This window comes from Periplaneta americana, chromosome 5 (assembly GCF_040183065.1).
Source record: "Periplaneta americana isolate PAMFEO1 chromosome 5, P.americana_PAMFEO1_priV1, whole genome shotgun sequence".
NCBI classification, from domain to species: Eukaryota; Metazoa; Arthropoda; class Insecta; order Blattodea; family Blattidae; genus Periplaneta; species Periplaneta americana.
This window is the reverse complement of record NC_091121.1, coordinates 45,371,967-45,392,866: the sequence shown is the minus strand read 5'-3', so window position 1 is coordinate 45,392,866 and position 20,900 is coordinate 45,371,967. Positions and strand designations below refer to the sequence as shown.

Genomic DNA, 20,900 nt, shown 5'->3' with positions numbered 1-20,900 from the left:
TTGACAGAATAGCTGCTTTGGAGTCTGACAATATAACTGCATTTTTAAATTTATTGATGTGGCATAGAAGATTCCTGAGACTTTCACTTATTGCAATGATTTCTCCATCAAAACTTGTTGTTCCATATCCAAGAGATCTATAAAGTGAGAAGAGACAGCACGTAACACCTGCACCGGCACCTTGTTCTCTGGAGATCAAGGATCCATCAGTGTATAAATGAAGCCAGTTTTGTGGAGGGTACCTAATATTAATTGTCTCTAAAGACAATTGTTTTAGTATTTCAGTGTTTATTTCTGATTTTAGTATCTCTTCTGTTAAATTTAGATTATATTCTATATTTAATAGAGTTCAAGGGTTTGGTTTAATTTGTAGGTTTTCTTTTAAATTCGGGATATTGATTTTCTGTTTTAATTCTTGAACAATGAATATGAAACTTTTTTGAGTTTTCAATCTACAGAGAGGACTGTATCAATGCCAATAAAATGGAAGTATGTTATTAAATGGTGAAGTAAAATAATATACTAATACTGATTTAACAATGTACATTGTTTCATTTGGTACTATTTCTTAAAAGAGGTACGGGAGAGCTGACCTGAACCCATTTTCAGTAGATACTATTTCGTGTTATTCTTTGCCAAATGACTTCAAATAAACTAGTATTAATTTTTCATTAAATGAGACAATTCAGCTGCTAATAGATTTCAAAATATTGAATCTGAACAAAAGCTGATCAATATTTTTGTTGGAAAACTTGTACGACAATATAGTCAAATGAACAGAGGTACAGACGTGATGCTGAAGAAGTGTATATAATTATCTAAATCCTGAAATAATAATTTTACACTCCAAAAATAGTCACTTTACTGTACTACTGTACTACATGGAATTGAAAACTAAAAACAATTTTACAGACCGGGAATTTGGTTTTATCTGACATACGCAGTAAGTACTGGGACTTCTTCAAACACATGACTTGTTGACTGACCTGCTCCTCTGACACAGGCTGCTGGAAATGCACGAGACCAGCGCTGTCATATGTCACGCATTTGCGCAGTTCCATCTCCATGTTGCCCAGGGCCGCACTCAGCTTCCCTTCCAGGTCCTCTCTCAGTTTCTGCACAAGCAGCAAAACAAATTGCAGAGGTTAAGTCCTATGTATAGAACATCATCATGTTCAGAACTACTGGGAAGGAGGGGCTGATGAAAGGAGGATGCAACTAGAACCTGAAATTCATGTATTTATTTGCATATTCTTCATATTCTTTCCTAGAGGTCATAACACTAACTTATCCATACGAACTATCGATTCTTAGATTTTTTTTTTTTTTTTTTTTTTAGAAGAAAAGATATGGACATGGCGAAAAGGCACTACTCACAAGATTGTGCACCTTTTCCCGCAGCAGGTTGCAGGTCTCCTCGTACAATTGGCGTGCACTGGATACCAGCTCTGTCACCTGGGGCCGCAGGTTCGGCTGAAAGGATGAGACCAGCATCTTAGAAGTCTTGCAAAGTAAGGAGTAGAGGGCAACACAAGTGTGGCTAAATCAACTTTCAGAAGATAGTAGTAGCAGTAGTATTATGCTCTCAAGTTAAATTTGTATCCCGTGAATGCAAGAGACAAGCGCTAGTAGCTCTAATTGCTCTAGTTGTTGATACACAACCTACTGTTTCGTCTGTGAATGAGGTAATGTTACAAGAGATAATGCAATGAGTGAGGTAATGTATATAATGTATGTAAGAAATACGGTGCATAATATGAATACTTTCACAGTATTTATATGGGTACAGCATCTCCTATACAAGTGTATTCACCACTATCTTATACAACTCGCTGGCACGAACAGTAAACATCTCTTTATAAGCTCAGTTTTTACTCATAGGTCACAAAGACCAGAGGGAGAGGGAATGGTGATTCACATTCTTTCTGGACGCAGATTTAACTTGAGCACATAGGTAGTAGTAGTAGTAGTAGTAGTAGTAGTAGTAGTAGTAGTAGTAGTAGTAGTATTGGTGGTGGTGGTGGTGGTGGCAGGAGTAGTAGCAGCAGCAGTAGTAGTAATAATAACATGATGATGATGATGATGATGATGATAATAATAATAATAATTATTATTATTATAAGATATTAAACTTCAACCTTCATGGGAGTCTTGTATTAAGGAGGTTAACAAGTGTCTGGGAAACAATAAAACAAATAAGCTTACCCCCTCCACTATTTTGCCACCAGGGTGCACCTTCTCAAGGTGTGCTGCAGTCTGAGCAGCCAGTTGGTACAGCTCCACTTCGATGCTCGGGTGCCGAATAGTCAGTAGCTTCACATATCTGCAGCAAATCGAAAGTTAGTAGCTATAGCTCGCGCAAGAAACGATTACCGAAAAGCAGTAAGACAAGGAGAGGGAGCAAGACACGAGAGAGAAGGGAAGAGACAGGGAGAGGGAGCAAGACACGAGAGAGAGGGGAAGAGACAGGGAGAGGGAGCAAGACACGAGAGAGAAGGGAAGAGACAGGGAGAGGGAGCAAGACACGAGAGAGAGGGGAAGAGACAGGGAGAGGGAGCAAGACACGAGAGAGAAGGGAAGAGACAGGGAGAGGGAGCAAGACACGAGAGAGAGGGGAAGAGACAGGGAGAGGGAGCAAGACACGAGAGAGAAGGGAAGAGACAGGGAGAGGGAGCAAGACACGAGAGAGAGGGGAAGAGACAGGGAGAGGGAGCAAGACACGAGAGAGAAGGGAAGAGACAGGGAGAGGGAGCAAGACACGAGAGAGAGGGGAAGAGACAGGGAGAGGGAGCAAGACACGAAAGAGAAGGGAAGAGACAGGGAGAGGGAGCAAGACACGAGAGAGAAGGGAAGAGACAGGGAGAGGGAGCAAGACACGAGAGAGAGGGGAAGAGACAGGAAGAGGGAGCAAGACACGAGAGAGAAGGGAAGAGACAGGGAGAGGGAGCAAGACACGAGAGAGAGGGGAAGAGACAGGGAGAGGGAGCAAGACACGAAAGAGAGGGGAAGAGATAGGGAGAAGGAGCACGACACAAGAGAGAAGGGAAGAGATAGGGAGAGGGAGCAAGACACGAGAGAGAAGGGAAGAGACAGGGAGAGGGAGTAAGACACGAAAGAGAGGGGAAGAGATAGGGAGAGGGAGCAAGACACGAGAGAGAAGGGAAGAGACAGAGAGAGGGAGCAAGACACGAGAGAGAGGGGAAGAGGCAGGGAGAGGGAGCAAGACACGAGAGAGAAGGGAAGAGATAGGGAGAAGGAGCACGACACAAGAGAGAAGGGAAGAGATAGGGAGAGGGAGCAAGACACGAGAGAGAAGGGAAGAGACAGGGAGAGGGAGTAAGACACGAAAGAGAGGGGAAGAGATAGGGAGAGGGAGCAAGACACGAGAGAGAAGGGAAGAGACAGAGAGAGGGAGCAAGACATGAGAGAGAGGGGAAGAGACAGGGAGAGGGAGCAAGACACGAGAGAGAAGGGAAGAGATAGGGAGAGGGAGCAAGACACGAGAGAGAAGGGAAGAGACAGGGAGAGGGAGCAAGACACGAGAGAAAAGGGAAGAGACAGGAAGAGGGAGCAAGACACGAGAGAGAGGGGAAGAGACAGGGAGAGGGAGCAAGACACGAGAGAGAAGGGAAGAGACAGGGAGAGGGAGCAAGACACGAGAGAAAAGGGAAGAGACAGGAAGAGGGAGCAAGAAACGAGACAGAGAGGAAGAGACGGGGAGAAGGAGCAAGACACGAGAGAGAGGGGAAGAGACAAGGAGAGGGAGCAAAACACGAGAGAGAATGGAAGAGACGGGAAGAGGGAGCAAGAAACGAGAGAGAGAGGAAGAGACAGGGAGAGGGAGGAAGACACGAGAGAGAATGGAAGAGACAGGAAGAGGGAGCAAGAAACGAGAGAGAGAGGAAGAGACAGGGAGAGGGAGCAAGACACGAGAGAGAGGGGAAGAGACAGGGAGAGGGAGCAAGGAACGAGAGAGAAAGAGACAGGGAGAGGGAGCAAGACACGAGAGAAAAGGGAAGAGACAGGAAGAGGGAGCAAGAAACGAGAGAGAGGAAGAGACAGGGAGAGGGAGCAAGACACGAGAGAGAATGGAAGAGACAGGAAGAGGGAGCAAGAAACGAGAGAGAGAGGAAGAGCCAGGGAGAGGGAGCAAGACACGAGAGAGAGGGGAAGAGACAGGGAGAGGGAGCAAGACACGAGAGAGAAGGGAAGAGACAGAGAGAGGGAGCAAGACACGAGAGAGAGGGGAAGAGACAGGGAGAGGGAGCAAGATACGAGAGAGAAGGGAAGAGACAGGGAGAGGGCGCAAGACAAGAGAGAGAGGGGAAGAGGCAGGGAGAGGGATCAAGACACGAGAGAGAAGGGAAGAGACAGGGAGAGGGAGCAAGACACGAGAGAGAGGGGAAGAGACAGGGAGAGGGAGCAAGACACGAGAGAGAAGGGAAGAGACAGGGAGAGGGAGCAAGACACGAGAGAAAAGGGAAGAGACAGGAAGAGGGAGCAAGAAACGAGAGAGAGAGGAAGAGATGGGGAGAAGGAGCAAGACACGAGAGAGAGGGGAAGAGACAAGGAGAGGGAGCAAAACACGAGAGAGAATGGAAGAGACGGGAAGAGGGAGCAAGAAACGAGAGAGAGAGGAAGAGACAGGGATAGGGAGCAAGACACGAGAGAGAGGGGAAGAGACAGGGAGAGGGAGGAAGACACGAGAGAGAATGGAAGAGACAGGAAGAGGGAGCAAGAAACGAGAGAGAGAGGAAGAGACAGGGAGAGGGAGCAAGACACGAGAGAGAGGGGAAGAGACAGGGAGAGGGAGCAAGAAACGAGAGAGAAAGAGACAGGGAGAGGGAGCAAGACACGAGAGAGAGAGGAAGAGACAGGGAGAGGGAGCAAGATACGAAAGAGAAGGGAAGAGATAGGGAGAGGGAGCAAGACACGAGGGAGAGGGGAAGAGACAGGGAGAGGGAGCAAGAAACGAGAGAGAAGGGAAGAGACAGGAAGAGGGAGCAAGAAACGAGAGAGAGAGGGGAAGAGACACGGAGAGGTAGCAAGACACGAAAGAGAAGGGAAGAGATAGGGAGAGGGAGCAAGACACGAGAGAGAAGGGGAGAGACAGGGAGAGGGAGTAAGACACGAGAGAGACAGGGGAGAGTGGAGGAAGGAAGGAGAGGAGACAGAGAGAGGGAGATAGTGTAGGAGAAAGGAAAAGGAAGGGAGAGAGGGGAGGGAGGAAGAGGGAAAGAATGGTGAAGGATGGGAGATGAAGGGAGGAAAGGAGATGTAGAAGGACAGAGAGAAAGGGAAGGAGGGAAAGATATAGGTTAATTAATGTTTAAGTAGATGGGCGAGTGAGGAGAGAGTAAGTGTATATGAATGGATAAACAGATGGATGGACTTACAGATAAGACAGATAGAAACATAGGTAGACAGATTAAAGATATGTAGACGACAAAGACAAGAAGACAGAAGATGAAGGGTGAGTTGGTGGGTGGATAGATACGTGTATGCATATATTCTTGTGTAATATACAAAACTTACTTGACGAGTGTGGTGACAGACTCGATGAAGCTGAGCAACAGCTGGTTCTCCTCCTCGCTAAATGGTGACAGCAATGGCAGTTTGCTGCCTGGGCCTCCCTGCAGCAGTTGGTGGCGCTGCTTCTCCTCCCATGCCCGCAGAGACGTCTCTAGTGCCTGCACATAAATGCATCCATTGTTACACTCATGCTCCACGTCATACGCAAATTATGCTTCGAATTAGTGATAGGGAGTGATTTGAAGATCTGTGACTTTGTCGCTGTGATAGTTTTGCCACTGGTTCCGACTGTGACAATTATTCCAAAAATCACAGCTCTGAAAAATCGCAATCTCTGTCTGATATGTGACTCACAACATTGGCGACTGATGTACGTATACTCGTATATGTGACAGTTCCGGTCCAGACAACTGCAGTCAGAAGATTAACTTGAAGAACAACATAACTGGGATCTGATTAATTTTCGTCCCACTCAAAAGACAAAATGTTAACGTCGACAACTCTTTGATACTGAAGTTATGCACTATATATTCGAATGATTCACTTAATCATTCGTAAATATTCTTGACGAATATATGCGCCCATACATCGCGATAACAGCTCAGAAAGTGTTTCGTTTTCAGTATATACACCACGGTAATCACTATTGTTGATATAAGACATGTCCCCGGCATATCAATTCAATTTGCAGAAAAGTGATAAACATAAACATTCATCAGCTCGAATGAGAAACATGGGTATTCCTCATGGTTGGTTCAAAGATAAATAGAAGGCAGTGATATTGAGTTGTAGACGACTTGGAAATCTACAGACAGGAATCACCAAGAATCACCCAAACACAAAAATCACACTGTGATAAAAATGCTATTATTTATCACAGCGATTTTTTCGGAGCTGTGATGGCAAAACCCATCACACCACACGTCTACTTTGAAGGTGACTTACCCTGTTGCGACAAAGCATCTGCATGCGGTTCTTGTGGATAATCCGTATCATGCCAGGTGGCTGCACCCATGCTTCTCCATCCACCTGAATTGGAACACCTTCCTCTCCTGAAACAATACAACATAGACCTCTTAATATTCGATACATTTCTTTGAAACTGTTTTATTTTACTCTTGAATTCTGGATTTGATAATAATAATAATAATAATAATAATAATAATAATAATAATAATAATAATAATAATAATAATAATAATAATAACAACAACAACAACAATAGTAATAATAAATTCTACACTGAGTACACTGTGTAGACATTAATTTCATTAGTCTTTTGTGTTGTAACAGTAGTATTTTGCATTCACAGCAAATATTATGTCCATTTCTCGTTGTATTCTGGAACTGTCTCATTTACTGAAGTTATTTTGAACTCATTTCTTCTTCTTCTTCTTCTTAGACACTAGCATAGCTCAGTTGGTAGGCGTGTTGGTCTGCTGATCCAGAGTTGCGCTCGGGCATGGGTTCGATCCCTGGTTGAGTTGATTACTTGGTTGGGTTCTTTCCGAGGTTTTCCCCAACCATAAGACGAATGTCAGGTAATTTATGGTGAATCCTTGGCCTCATCTCACCAAACACTATGTGATTACTATCAATTCTATCAATGCTAAGCAACGTAGTGAGAATTTTATTATAGATTTTCAACATGTGAGAAAAATATATGAAAAAAAAAAAACACACACACCTACATATATGGACAGATGTACAATCATACATACACAATACATGCCTACACGGCATGTTATGAATACGCATAATGAAAGTTCAAGCATTTCCTTGTGTAATTAAATTAAATTTGATGACATACCGAGGATGGTGATTTGCACTGTCTGGCATTGGGCAATACGGTGGTGCTGCAGGTTGATGAGACGTGATGCAGCCATCTGCACTGATCCAAACACTGCCACTACCTCCAGGATGCGGTCATCAAAGCTTGGTGCAAGGAAGCAGTCGTCCTCTTTGGTGCCACCCCAGAAATTGGTCCCACCCATGAAACTACAAAGTCAAAGCAATGTCATCAAGTAGCATCGAAACAGTAATAACATAAGTGACACCTCTGTAACAGCAATTTCATTATCATTATGCCCTGGTTCATTATTTGATAAATGCTGTTAAAAGAACCTATCCCATACTGCCATACATAAACTGAAATCGACAACTGCGTCATCAGCAAAATATAAACAAAACAGAACAATATAAAATGTTTACAGATTTAAAATTATTTGAAAATTCTTGTGTTCATTATGATTCTACATCGTAAATGGGAAATGCCTGTTATTATTCGGTTGAGAAGCTTTTATCATCCAGTCCGTTGTCGAAAAAACTGAAAGTTAGAATTTATAAAACAGTTATATTACCGGTGTTATTTATGATTGTGAAACTTGGACTCTCACTTTGAGAGAGGAACTTAGGTTAAGGGTGTTTGAGAATAAGATGCTTAGGAAAATATTTGGGGCTAACAGGGATGAAGTTACAGGAGAATGGAGAAAGTTACACAACGCAGAACTGCACGCATTGTATTCTTCACCTGACATAATTAGGAACATTAAATCCAGACGTTTGAGATGGGCAGGGCATGTAGCACATATGGGCGAATCCAGAAATGCATATAGTGTTAGTTGGGAGGCTGGAGGGAAAAAGACCTTTGGGGAGGCCGAGACGTAGATGGGAAGATAATATTAAAATGGATTTGAGGGAGGTGGAATATGATGATAGAGACTGGATTAATCTTGCTCAGGATAGGGAACAATGGCGGTCTTATGTGAGGGCGGCAATGAACCTCCGGGTTCCATAAATGCCAGTCAGTAAGTAAGTAATGTACTATCTGGTGGAAGCTGCCCTCCATACGAGATCAGATCATTACAAAAGATAATTCTATATAAAGAATAGAGAAAACGAGAGAAACGGAAAAGATGAGGAGAAATTAAGAGCAGAAAAGAGAAGAAAATGAGACAAGAGAAGAGAAAAAACAAAAGGAGAGAGGGGAGGCTAGAGAAGAAAAGAGAGGTGAAAAGAAGAAGAGGGAATATGTGAGAGGAAATAAGAGAGAAAAGTTTATGAGAAATCAGAAAGAGAAAATGAGTGAATGGGAGAAGGGAAGAGTAAAAAATGGACGAGAGAAAATGAAAGAGAGGGAGAGAGGAGGAAGGTGAGGATGCTTACCTGGGAATGTTGAGGATTACAATGCCCTGGAGGGAGGGCAGGGGGATGCGCTGGCCATCGCACTCAAGCTGCACACGCTGCTCCAGGTTCTTGTATGTCTTCTGCAGCCACTCCTTGCTGCCCAGCACCCCGTACCACATGTAGTTCTTGGCACGGGAGCGACACTTTTCAGGATGCTCCTCTCGCTTCTGGTGGAAGTCCAGGGAGATCTTCGCATCGATGCCTATCCCAAAGTAGTTATTCATGACAACACGCTCGAAGTAGCCTTCCCTGCGACAAGAGACTCACTTACATGTCTGTTTGCTTGTTGGCATAGACGAAAATGGATTTACATTGCTGTTAAAATACATAATATACTGAAATTTCAACCCACTCAAAACTAAGAACAACAGAAGAAGTTTACTGTGGGCACCATAAAATAATGAGAAACAGGGATTCATTCTTAATTTATGGAATTTGTCTCCACTCCTATTCTCTCTGCTGTTGTCAATTACTGCGAAATATTAACATCAGAGCTCATTAAATGTAACCTTATTAACCATATGAAATTAGAATGTTATTGTGAAGAGTAAAGAAAGGCTAAAACATTATAGATTGTGTTTAGTATTTAGTACTACTGTATACATTTAAGAATTAACTTGCATTTTCTGAATACAGTAAAACCCCGTTTTAACATTCCCGTTTTTAAGCAATAATCTGTTAATTTCCAGCCAAATACTATAAGAATAATGTAATTAATTCCTGCTTTTAAGGAAACCTGATTTAAGGAAAATCCTGCTTTTAAGGTATATTTTTCAAATGGATTTTGTGATAATGAGGCCCAAAATATCGACTCTACTTTCAATAATCAATAGTACCGTCACATTCGATAGTGCATCTCAATCGATAGTAATGCGGCGCCACATTGCGGCATTATTCTTTGTAGTTCTTTATGGTCTTGCTTTGCTTTCACAGAGTGGTTGCTTTGCTAGCTTTGTTCTCGCAAATTGTGTGGATCCTGTTTCCAAGTTTTTTTTTGTTAGTCTATGCAGTTTATGCATCATTATAATGGCGACTAAATGGAAGAAATTAACTATTGGACAGAAAGTGAAAATAATAATGGATGTTAAGGCTAATCCTCAAATAACATACGGCAAAAAAGCGTGTTTTGCCAACATACTTCATTATGGGTAAAGAAGAAAGAAGGAATTTTCAATGCTGAGTTTCAGTGTGGTCCGGGTTCAACCAAACAGAAAAACATATATATGTAAAATGCTGTTTTTTTAAGTTCCTTTTGTTCGATTTGTGACTTACAAGAGTGTCTCATCAGGATCCATAAGGGGTGAAGCTGCAGCACACAGAGCATCAGCATTAGCCAACAGCACTTTGCTCACCAGGCCTGCACCCCCAGACACATTGGGCCACATTGGCAGCCGCACTAGTGGGTTGATGATGGGCAGGCGCTTACTGGGGCCCTTGTCTTCTGTACGATTGTCCTTCTCCAGGCTGCGTGACCGGTCCCGTACTGCAGCGGCCATGGCTTCAGGTGCCTTCAGTAGTGACCCACTTGAAATGCGCCGGGTGGCTGCAGGAGAGCAGTGCAGCCCTGATGTAGGTGAGGTGGCTGCTACTAGAACAAGCGTCATAATGACAGAAGGAACTGGTACCAAATCAAAAATTTCCGGACACGAATTCCTATATGAGAGTTGTTCATAATAATCTTCTCTATCATCCCTAAAAGTTTGTAACAAAGTCACAGAATCACTCATATTTAGCACTCCACAATACTTACATTTGCCTGTTAGAGTTTCACTTCCTTCATCAGACATTACTGGTGATGGAGGGTTCACGATCACGCTGATGACAGGGTGAAAAAACTCAGGCTGCACATCGCGTCTCTCAGCAAGAGCCTCACGTTGCTTTGCCTGCACACACAAATAGAACTCTGTCTCGGCTAGCCCCGTTATAACAAATGAATATAATAATAATAATAATAATAATAATAATAATAATAATAATAATAATAATAATGGCTTTATTTAACCTGGCAGAGTTAAGGCCGTAAGGCCTTCTCTTACACTCAACCAGGATTAAAACTTGCTTACATAGTTGAACATAAAACTGGATTGGAATTAAGTAATTACATACTGATACAATTTAGGTACATAATGAGATCAAAAGATGTAGTTACATAAAAATTTACCTCATAAAATAAAAATAAACTTAGTGGAATACATATTAATGTTGTTAGAATCAAATACAAATCACATAAAAACAGAAGCCGATAATTCAATAAAAAAAATGTACACAGTTAAATTAAAAATAAACACAAAAGTATACATATTAGTATTATATTACAATTAAGTAGGATTTACATAATTAAACCAGAAACCGACAATTGAATAAAATGTACACAAAAAAAATAGATCAATAATAATAATAAAAAAAAAAAACACAGTGGGATACATATTGGCGTTAAGTGATGAATAAACACGACCTAGATAATAAAAATAAGAAACAAAAAAAAAAAATAAATACAGTGGAACACATTCCATTAAATATTTGCAACGCATTAGTTCTGGCAACTCATCATAAGATATTTTTCTAATTTACATTTAAAGGAATATGGTGCAGTTAACAAGTACAGATGTACCTGCAGGTGATAGTGTAGCAGCTCCTCATCGTCTACAAGGCTGGGGCGGGCAGATCCAGGTGTGGAGGCTGCCTCAGCACTCAGATTGTTGTTCGAGCCCTGGATCTGGATCTTGACGACATCCAGATACTCACTATCATGCTCTGTGAGGGCTTCGCTGTGCTTCTTCTTCTTCTTGGCAACCCTTGGCTTGATCTGCTTGTAGAAGGAGCGGCGCGCAATGTCATTGCCTTCCTCGAAGTGGGCCAGACTGCACCCTCGCACCACTTCGGGCTCAGCCTCAGCCTCGGCCTCGGCCTCGGCCTCGGCTTCTGCCTCTGCCAGCTCTCTCTGCAAGTTCACAGCGTCATCTACTGGAGACCCGGTCAATGCAGTGTGCACCTCAGGGACTTCTAGCTCCTCAGGCTCACCTAGATCATCGCTCCGTTGTTCTGCCTCAGGAGAGTCGATGTGACAGATATCCTTTTCCATGTCTTGCAAGCTCACTGTTGAGGATCTCCTCGTTTCTTGGGAGTCAGAAACGATCAGCAAGTCCATAGAAGAGGCGTCACCTGGGATACTTTGCGGTGAAAGGAGGGCTCGACAATTAACATCCACACTCAGTTCATTCACTGCTATCTCCAACTGCTCACTAAAACTACCAGCAACCAGCTTGTTCCCCTTGTCTTTCAGTTCTTTCTCTGAAGTATCTCTGACCATTGTATCAGGGATCACGTCAATGAGGACACCGTCATCGGGAAGAGACAGAAACCTCTGCATGGGCTTCGCAGGTATTGGCACAACTATGCTGGAGTCCGTGGGGGAATGGCTGTCACCATCCTCGGATGGGGCTAGACTGCGGCGCCTTGCCTCCTCGTCGGCAAACTCGACAGGAACGGGTAGGGTGAGGAGGTCCTCACTGCAGCCAGAATCTCTACGTAGGTCGGGCAGTGGCGAGATGGCAGTGAGGCGAGATGCCAGGTCAGGAGGCGAGGGTGAGGGACAAGGGCTGCCCTCAGCACTGGACACTGACTCTATGGTGGGCAGCACTTTGAGTGTGTGTGGTATGTCCAGCGTCTTCGTCTTGTTCTGCTCGTCCACGGCTTGCTCTGTGTGCTCCACCAACTGACGAATCGCCTTCTTGAGGCTGTTGGCACGGCTCATGAGTGCCTCTCGACGCACAAACTCGGGCTGCAACACACACACCTTCTGCTTTACCTTCCTTCCCAGACTTAGTTCCACTTCTGCCAAGGGATACAATTCACTGTGTCTCAGAAATTTCCAATATGTATACACTGCATATAGGCTTGGGCTACAAACCTTTCAGTGATTTTGAGGAAATCTGAATTGTACTGACAGACCATAGAATAGCAAGACACATGAATGTTGATGATGATGATGATGATAATGATAATGATAATAATAATTATCATCATCATCCTGGTGTACTATAAGCAGTAACATGAGCTGCTGCCAGGAAGTCAAAAGGGACATAGCAATGGTAAAGGAAATTTTAACAGAAAAAGGAGCATCTTCTGCGCACCTCTGGAAAAAGAATTTAGGAAGAGACTAGTGAAGTGCTTTGTGTGGAGCGTAGCATTGTATGAGACAGAAACGTGGACATTACGACGAAGTGAAGATAAGCAACTAGAAGCACTTAAAATGTGGATATGGAGAAGAATGGAGCATGTGAAATGCACAGTCAGAATAAGAAACGAAGCTGTGTTGGAAAGAGTGGGCGAAGACAGAATAATGCTGAAACTGATCAGGAAGAGAAAAAGGGAATTGGCTGGGTTACTGGCTGAGAAGAGTTCGGGGCAGAAGAAGATATAAAATAATAGACGACATTAAGATATATGGATCATATGCGGAGACTAAGAGAAAGGCAGAAAATAGGAAAGACTGAAGAATACTGGTTTGCAGTGAAACAACTGGCCTTGGAACAGAACACTATGAATGAACTGGGAATGACAGCCCATAGAGAGCCAAGTCTGACCAGCTAACTGCTGGCCTCACGTTCACTGTCCACATGCTTCAGCAGAGGAGAACGATCATCCAACCAGTACAGGGATATTGCGTGGTTAGTATAATTCACTCCAACTGTTATAGCTGTTTTGTGGAAGCGAACTTTGCTACTTACTGTAGCTCCTCAAATTCATTATGATGCTGGGTGGGCACCAGTCCCATACACAGGTCGAAATTTCGTAAGAAAATTTCTTCCCAAAATGAGGACTCAAACCAGCGATCATTCCGTAACATGAGTTCAGGCATGATGCCTTAAACCACGCAGCTATGGCATGAGACGGAACATGAATAGGAAACAAATAGTATAAGAATAATTTAGTAAAGTCCAGTAATGATTTGCTTGCATAGAAAGACTAAAATAAGATACAATATATAGAAAGATATCTTTGATTGAGGTTCTGGCTGATCGATTCTTTCTTCAGCATGCTCTGTTCAGTGACGAATGCTTATTCTTTCTGAATGAGCATGCTCATACACAAAATGCACGATACTGGTCCAAAGAAAATCCAAGATGGATGCATGAAGTTAACAACCCTGGTACTCCAAAAGTTATGATGTGGTGTAGAATACTAGGTGATAAGGTTGTGCGACCATATTTCTTTGATGAAAATGTTGTTGTTGTTTTCTAATGCCAGGCATTTGACAAAGTCATTTGACCTCTTGCACTCCAATATTTTTCAAAGATATTATCATGGCCAGCCACTGAAGCACAGATTTTGAGGTGTTCCGAATCCATTTCTTGGTTTGAGTTGCACAATGGGCAGTTAGGGGACTGATATATTCCAATTCTATGCAGGTGTTTGGGCAAACAATCATGGCCTATTGCCAATCTAAATGCAGCTACAGACGATTTTCGTGGTAAATCGGGAATTAACTGTGGATTATGATGCAGAGAGTTCCATTTAAAATGTAAACCAACACACATATAGGAAATTGTTGGACAGCATGTATTGGAGTTCCTGTATGATTTGTCACTGAAGAAATGTTTAAGAATGTGGTTTCAACAAGATGAGGCCATAGCACATTATGCTCTAATAGTTCGCCAGAAACTAAATGAGATGTTCGGTATGCACTGGGTTGGACGAGATGAACCTCAGTCATGGCCTCCATGGTCACCAGACCTCACATCTCTTGATTTCTTTCTATAGGGATTTGTGAAACAGCACATTTTTCAGACAGAGCCTACATCTATAGATGAGTTGAAACAAAGGATCACCTATGTTTCCAGCAGATCCGATCTGCAACATTTTTAAGCATGACAGCAGAATGTCAGGATCGAGTGAGGCACTATCTTCCAGTAAATGGAGCAAATTTTTAATATTTGCGGTAGTGAACATACTGTTTACAATTGTATTTCCAATAAGAGTAATGTTTCCCATTTGTCAACTGACTTCTGTGTCGTCCACACCTGTGGAGTAACGGCCAGCGCGTCTGGCCGCGAAACCAGGTGGCCCGGGTTCGAATCCCGGTCGGGGCAAGTTACCTGGTTGAGGTTTTTTCCGGGGTTTTCCCTCAACCCAATATGAGCAAATGCTGGGTAATTTTCGGTGTTGGACCCCGGACTCATTTCACCGGCATTATCACCTTCATTTCATTCAGACGCTAAATAACCTAGATGTTGATACAGCATCGTAAAATAACCCAATAAAATAAAAAAAATAAATAAAAACTTCTGTGTCACACGATATATGCTGTAATGTTAAAATCTGTTCACAACTCCTGTCTATCTGAATATACGAGGCGCATCCAGAAAGTAAGTTTCCCTATTTAAAAAAAAAAAAGAACACACACTTTCAGGAAAACATTTATTGGCAACACGTACAGCAATGTTTCAGCTATTTTTCAACATAGCCTCCATCAGAATTGAGACACTTGTCGTATCGTGGGATCAACTTTTGTATCCCTCTGTCGTAGAACTCTGCCGCCTGTGAATGGAACCAGAGTCTTCAGCTCTTTGTCATTGCCAAAACGCTCACCGGAGGACAGGAATTTCTTGAGGTGCAAGAAAACGTGAAAATCGCTGGGAGCAAGATCAGGACTGTAGGGTGGTTGATCAAACAACTCCCATCCAAATTCCGTCAAAACAGCTGCTGTGCGCTGAGCCATATGTGGATGAGCATTGTCATGGAGGAGCACAACACTTGCAGTAAGCATTCCACGCCTCTTGTTTTGAATGGCACGTCGCAATTTTCGCAGTGTTTCACAGTAACGGTCAGCGTTCACTGTTTCACCTCTTGAAAGGAAGTCAATGAGCAGAATGCCCTCCCTGTCCCAGAACACCGTGCACATCACTTTCCGTACCGACAGCGTCTGTTTGAATTTCATCCTGACCGGAGATCCACTAAGCCGCCAATGCATTGACTGCTGCTTGGTTTCCGGGGTGAAGTGCGAAATCCAAGTCTCATCGTCCGTGACGATCCTGTCGAGGAACTCGTCGCCGTCATCGTGATACCGTTGCAGAAATGTCAGTGCTTCTCCTAAATGTTGCATTTTGTGTTTGGGTGTCAGGTTTTTCGGCACCCACCTGGCACACACTTTTTTGAACAGCAGGTGCTTAGTGACAATCTCATGCAACAAGGATCGCGATATCTGCGGAAAATGGCTGCTGAGCTCCGTAATCGTGAAGCGACGGTTCTCCATGATGCACTGCCGCACCAGCTCATTGATGAGGGACAGTCGCCCACTGCGCTTTTCATCATGGACACTTTGACGACCTTCGGAAAACTGCCTACACCAGCGACGCACCATCTGCTTACTCATGATGTTCGGCCCATAGACCTGACAGAGCTGCCGATGAATTTCAATTGGCGCAATGCTTTGTGCATTAAAGAACTTTATCACCGACCGAACCTCCCAGGCAGCGGGAGAAGGAATAAGAGCTTCCATTTCGGACCACTGCTGCCATGCTACTGGCACCAGGCAGGACCTATCCGGCTGGCATATGATTGATACGTCATACATCTGTTACGCATGCACAATTGACACGGCTAATTACGTTTACTTTCAAGGGGAAAAAAATCCGGAAACTTACCTTCTGGATGCGCCTCGTACATTATTATATTAAATAATGATAAAATCTATCACTACATAGCACTATTTCAAACCAACAGCAAGACAGATTGAAAAATAAATGTCAAAGTATGGGGATTGCAGAATTTTTGCACAATATCTAAACTTTAATGTTCTTTTCTGATAAATTTAGGTTCATCGACAACTTATTCTCTACCTCAAAATATCTGTACAGCTTACCAAGCAAGCAGAGCAATGATTGTTGCCAGTACGTGCTTTGCTTACAAACTATAACTAGCTTAAAAATGTAACTATGTAAACCAAGAGAATGATCATGTCCAAGAAAATTAATTTACTTTCTCACAGTTTTCATCAATCCCGAACTAAACTTTCAATTCTCATATTCCTGAAAGTCATCCTACCTTGCCCTTTTCTGGGCGGTCCAGCACACTCTTCTCTTCTCCTTCCTCCAGGGCATGTTGTGCCTCCATGGCCAGGGAGCCACTCTCCTCGTGCTGCAGCGTCTGCAGCAGAAGGTCAAGCTTATCCTTCAGTACCTGGCACTTGTCACCGAACTGCTGGTCCCCCTGGCAAAGGCTCACTTCTGCAGCCCGCACCGTGAAGTCCTTCACTGTTTCGCATAGGATCCTGCAGTAAGCAAACGCATTACAACGTACAGTAAAGCTTATGAGCTAAAACACCTCTGAGCCGCATATGAGCAATCTGATGTTAACTTATCTAACTGAAAGAATTATCTAGGATTGTACGAATTTTTTTAACAGCATAAACAGTCGCATAGCTTACATTTAACTTTAGACATATATATATATATCACCAGTAATTATTACAAACTAGTAAATTTTTATGCTTGAACTGAAGAGAACTAACTACAGAATCTATTTTCCTTTGTTTGAGACAAATATGAAATAATTATATCATATATAATTTTAAATACATCATTATACTGCATTTTTCATTTGCATTTAAAAATAGCTGTCACCAAAATATGGTAATAATTCAGTCACATAGAGTACCGAATATCAAAAAAGCATATAATTTTACGTCAGAGCATATGGCTCAGAATGCTGGAAGTTAATTAAAGGACAAGAATGGGGACTGAAGAAGGCAGAGATACCGTATTTGCTCGCGTAATTTGCGCCCCCGCGTATTTTGCGCACCCTAATTTTTAAGGGATTATTTTGAACTTTATTTTTGCTCCGTGTATTTTGCACACACATTTTACGTACATATTTTTTTCAGTGTAGTAGGGATTTTCCTTCCCTACAGTCCATCGTAGGTCATTCACCAGCAACTGAAGTACCTGCTTCAGAAAGAAACCCCAAGTACATATTTTTTTCAGTGTAGTAGGGATTTTCCTTCCCTACAGTCCATCGTAGGTCATTCACCAGCAACTGAAGTACCTGCTTCAGAAAGAAACCCCAAAGTCCCGCTATTTTAACAATGCTTGTCCTTGGTAGAGACAAGTTACTGGTATAAAAAATTAGCCCTACCGTAAATACTTGTATTTCAGAACAGGAGCTCTTATTTGAAAAATCCGCATATTTTACGCACCCCAATTTTTCAGTGGCCAAAGTTAATTAAAAAGTGCGCAAATTACGCGAGCAAATACGGTACGATTTTTGAAATCGGTAGTGGGCTATAGGTGGACAGACCATAAAAGGAATGACATTATTAGAAAAGAAACACAACTAACAGTAATAAATGAACTAAAGCAAATATATAGAGAGAAATGGTTTGAACAGGCCACTAACAAGATTTCGAAAACGAATATGTGTGTGTGTGTGCGTGCGTGTGCGTGCGTATATGTGCGTGTGCATTGCGTCTAATGCTCAGGATTTAACAGTGAAATTATCTTCCTTCTCGCTTCCCAACATTTGAACATAAGATCTAAAATGAACGTTAAGCTACAGAACTCCAAATAAATGATCATATGCAAAATGTCCTGAACATTGGAGAGACCAACTGGAAGTAATATAATCGCATAACAAGAACGAGTTATGGAAACCTAATCCCTAAAGTAGAAGAAGAAGAAGAAAATCTAAAGCCCTTGGTGGCTGAGTTTGAAATCATGAACAACAGCTAGCTTGGAGATTACTAGACAATCGAGGTCAACTGACTGATATATTATATATATTATATTACAGAGTGAGTCAGCCAGGACTAGACCGGTGTCAGCGAAAAGTCATATGCATAGTAACTGCTGCGCCATTGCAGTGATGCACAGGATAGGGACCGATGGTGTGCTTATGTGAGGGCAGCAATGAACCTTCGGGCTCCTTAAAAGCCATTTGTAAGTAAGTAAGTAAGTAAGTAATTCATATTAATTTATTGATTTAATAAATAAACATACGTTGTAAAATAAAATTATTATCGTCACATTTTACATTACTTAATCCACAGCTATCATTTAAATATTTCCTATACATGCAATTCATGAATATTATAAGACCAGGAACATATCGCTCATTTGCGATAAGAGTGGCACAACTCAAAATTTTTCATTTTTGAGATTCTTACAAAACTGAACTCCAAAAGTAGTATATTTTTATCGTGAATAACGACGAATACATGCTTACATTATTTTTCCCCCAGATGGCAGATGTGTCTTTATTAAATTGTTTTAATCTAACAAAATCATTACAACAACAAAGACTTAATTTTAGTTGTTACGAAGCATTCAAGCTGAAATGTTTAAACCTTTTCATGAAGAATGACAGAATTTGTGTTGCGTCTTTTCATTGAATAATTTTTTTTTCAGCGGCAAGGAATTATTCTGCATTGTGTCATTATTTTAGATAAGTAACAAAGACTTATTTAACTTCCCTTATCATCAATAAGCTTAAATTTAATATTGTGACGGTATTTATGATCAAAACTATTTTAATTTAATAATTATTTAATGTTATGTCTGTCTATTTGAAAAGTATAATAACATTTACCTTTATTTTTTAATAGGGTTCGTAATTTTTTTACACGGAAATGAGTCAATTACGTTCCTATCTAATTCTAAAGCTGTCAAAACAAACATTTTTAGAAAATGATGTCTGGCAGCCAGTTACTCAAACACAACCCAAAGGTTTGTTCAATAATATACCGCAAATTTTATCAAGATGAATAGTATTAATGCCTTGATTAAAAATTTAAAAGAAATAACAGTGTCCCTGTAAATGAAATAAGTTTAAAATATGTAACACGAATAATGATCTGCCCTGTTATTTACAGAAAGTAGGCAGGCTAGTGTAAATGATGCTGATGCAGATTCTAAATAGAATGTTTTTAATTTAACATTTTTGACTTGAAAACAACTGATGTCACCTGTTTCATTTGGCATGTGTGAGAAGCAGAAAGAGGTGTTACTGAAATAGGTATCTGTGTACTTAACTTCTTGAAAGAAAAATAAAAAATGTCTGCTGAAGACATAAACATAATTTTCTATACTGATCATTGCTGAGGACTTCTATTCTAAGGTTCATGATCCATCTGCACATATTCACTGTATCCAAATTCCCAAATCTGAAACCCACTATCCATAAATTCTTGAAGTAAAACCAAAACCGAGACTCCAGAATTGTCACAAGTTTATAATGAAAAAATAGGCATAAGTGAGAGGAAAAAGGCAGATTTACTAGATCTGATTACACCGAATCACATTCCAAGCTTCTATAAAGAATTCTTTGAATCTCTGAAAGTGTAGAGAGGTGTTGTGAGCTGTATTGAAAGTCTTGTGCTGTAGTTTATGTTTACTGGGAAATTTATTTCTAAAATAATTTTGTGTAAAGAATTTCAGATTTTGTATAATGCTTTCTCAATCTAGATTGTTGCTATTATATTATTTTTTCTAACATAATTCATAGTCATGTATTTAAAAATAGTCTTTAAATTATACGGTTAATTATAAAGTATAATTTTCATAAAAAGTTATTACATTCGTAATCTTCATCTTTACGATGTTTGGTGACGTATATACATTTGTAAAAAGTTTCTTCACACCCATAAGCAGTGCTGACTAGATCAGACGCTATGGACAGTACTCTATAACAGAGTCGCCAGTATGAAAGGATAATTCCAAGCCTTTGGCGTGAGACGAACTCGTTAGCTCAGTGGTAGAGCGCCTGACCGGAGAACAGGAAGTCGCAGCGTCGATTCTCGCTCGAGGTTGTGTAATTTTTCTTTCACACCATGGCATGATTGTGACTATAATAGTATTTAAATTCATCAGTTATTACATTCGTTTGTCAATACAACAGCTTTGTTAAAATTTAAATTTATTAATGAATGTCATAGAGCATCCTTATAATATTATTGTGTAATGACATGCCAATAAATTATTCCATTACTTTATCGAAAAATTACTTTTCTACAAGCACAATAATTGTGCAGTTATTGTACAATTGCAATAATTGTACAATTATTGTACGTCAGGTAAATATTCTCACTGTCATAACTAAAAACAGACATATAATTATTTAAAAGAATAACGACACAATTTAAAATAATTGTTGAAATTAATTAATAATTATGGTACTAAACGCTACAA

The 20,900-nt window shown here is 41.3% G+C and overlaps 1 protein-coding gene across 7 annotated transcripts in view; it reads right to left on the bottom strand.

Moving 5' to 3' along the window:
* LOC138699566 (diacylglycerol kinase eta) overlaps positions 1–20,900 on the bottom strand; it is a 187,237-nt gene that overhangs the window by 10,175 nt on the left and 156,162 nt on the right. For 3 of the 7 annotated variants that reach the window (XM_069825559.1, XM_069825563.1, XM_069825564.1), the window contains 11 exons: positions 16,765–16,990; positions 11,330–12,517; positions 10,469–10,601; positions 9,991–10,306; positions 8,698–8,967; positions 7,343–7,530; positions 6,478–6,584; positions 5,536–5,690; positions 2,206–2,323; positions 1,378–1,473; positions 987–1,115 (listed from right to left, as the gene is read on the bottom strand). In XM_069825559.1, coding sequence (XP_069681660.1) covers positions 987–1,115; positions 1,378–1,473; positions 2,206–2,323; positions 5,536–5,690; positions 6,478–6,584; positions 7,343–7,530; positions 8,698–8,967; positions 9,991–10,306; positions 10,469–10,601; positions 11,330–12,517; positions 16,765–16,990 — 2,926 coding nt within the window. The remainder of the gene's footprint in view (positions 1–986; positions 1,116–1,377; positions 1,474–2,205; positions 2,324–5,535; positions 5,691–6,477; positions 6,585–7,342; positions 7,531–8,697; positions 8,968–9,990; positions 10,307–10,468; positions 10,602–11,329; positions 12,518–16,764; positions 16,991–20,900) is intronic. The other 4 variants (XM_069825560.1, XM_069825561.1, XM_069825562.1 and 1 more) reach the window with 4 other exon arrangements.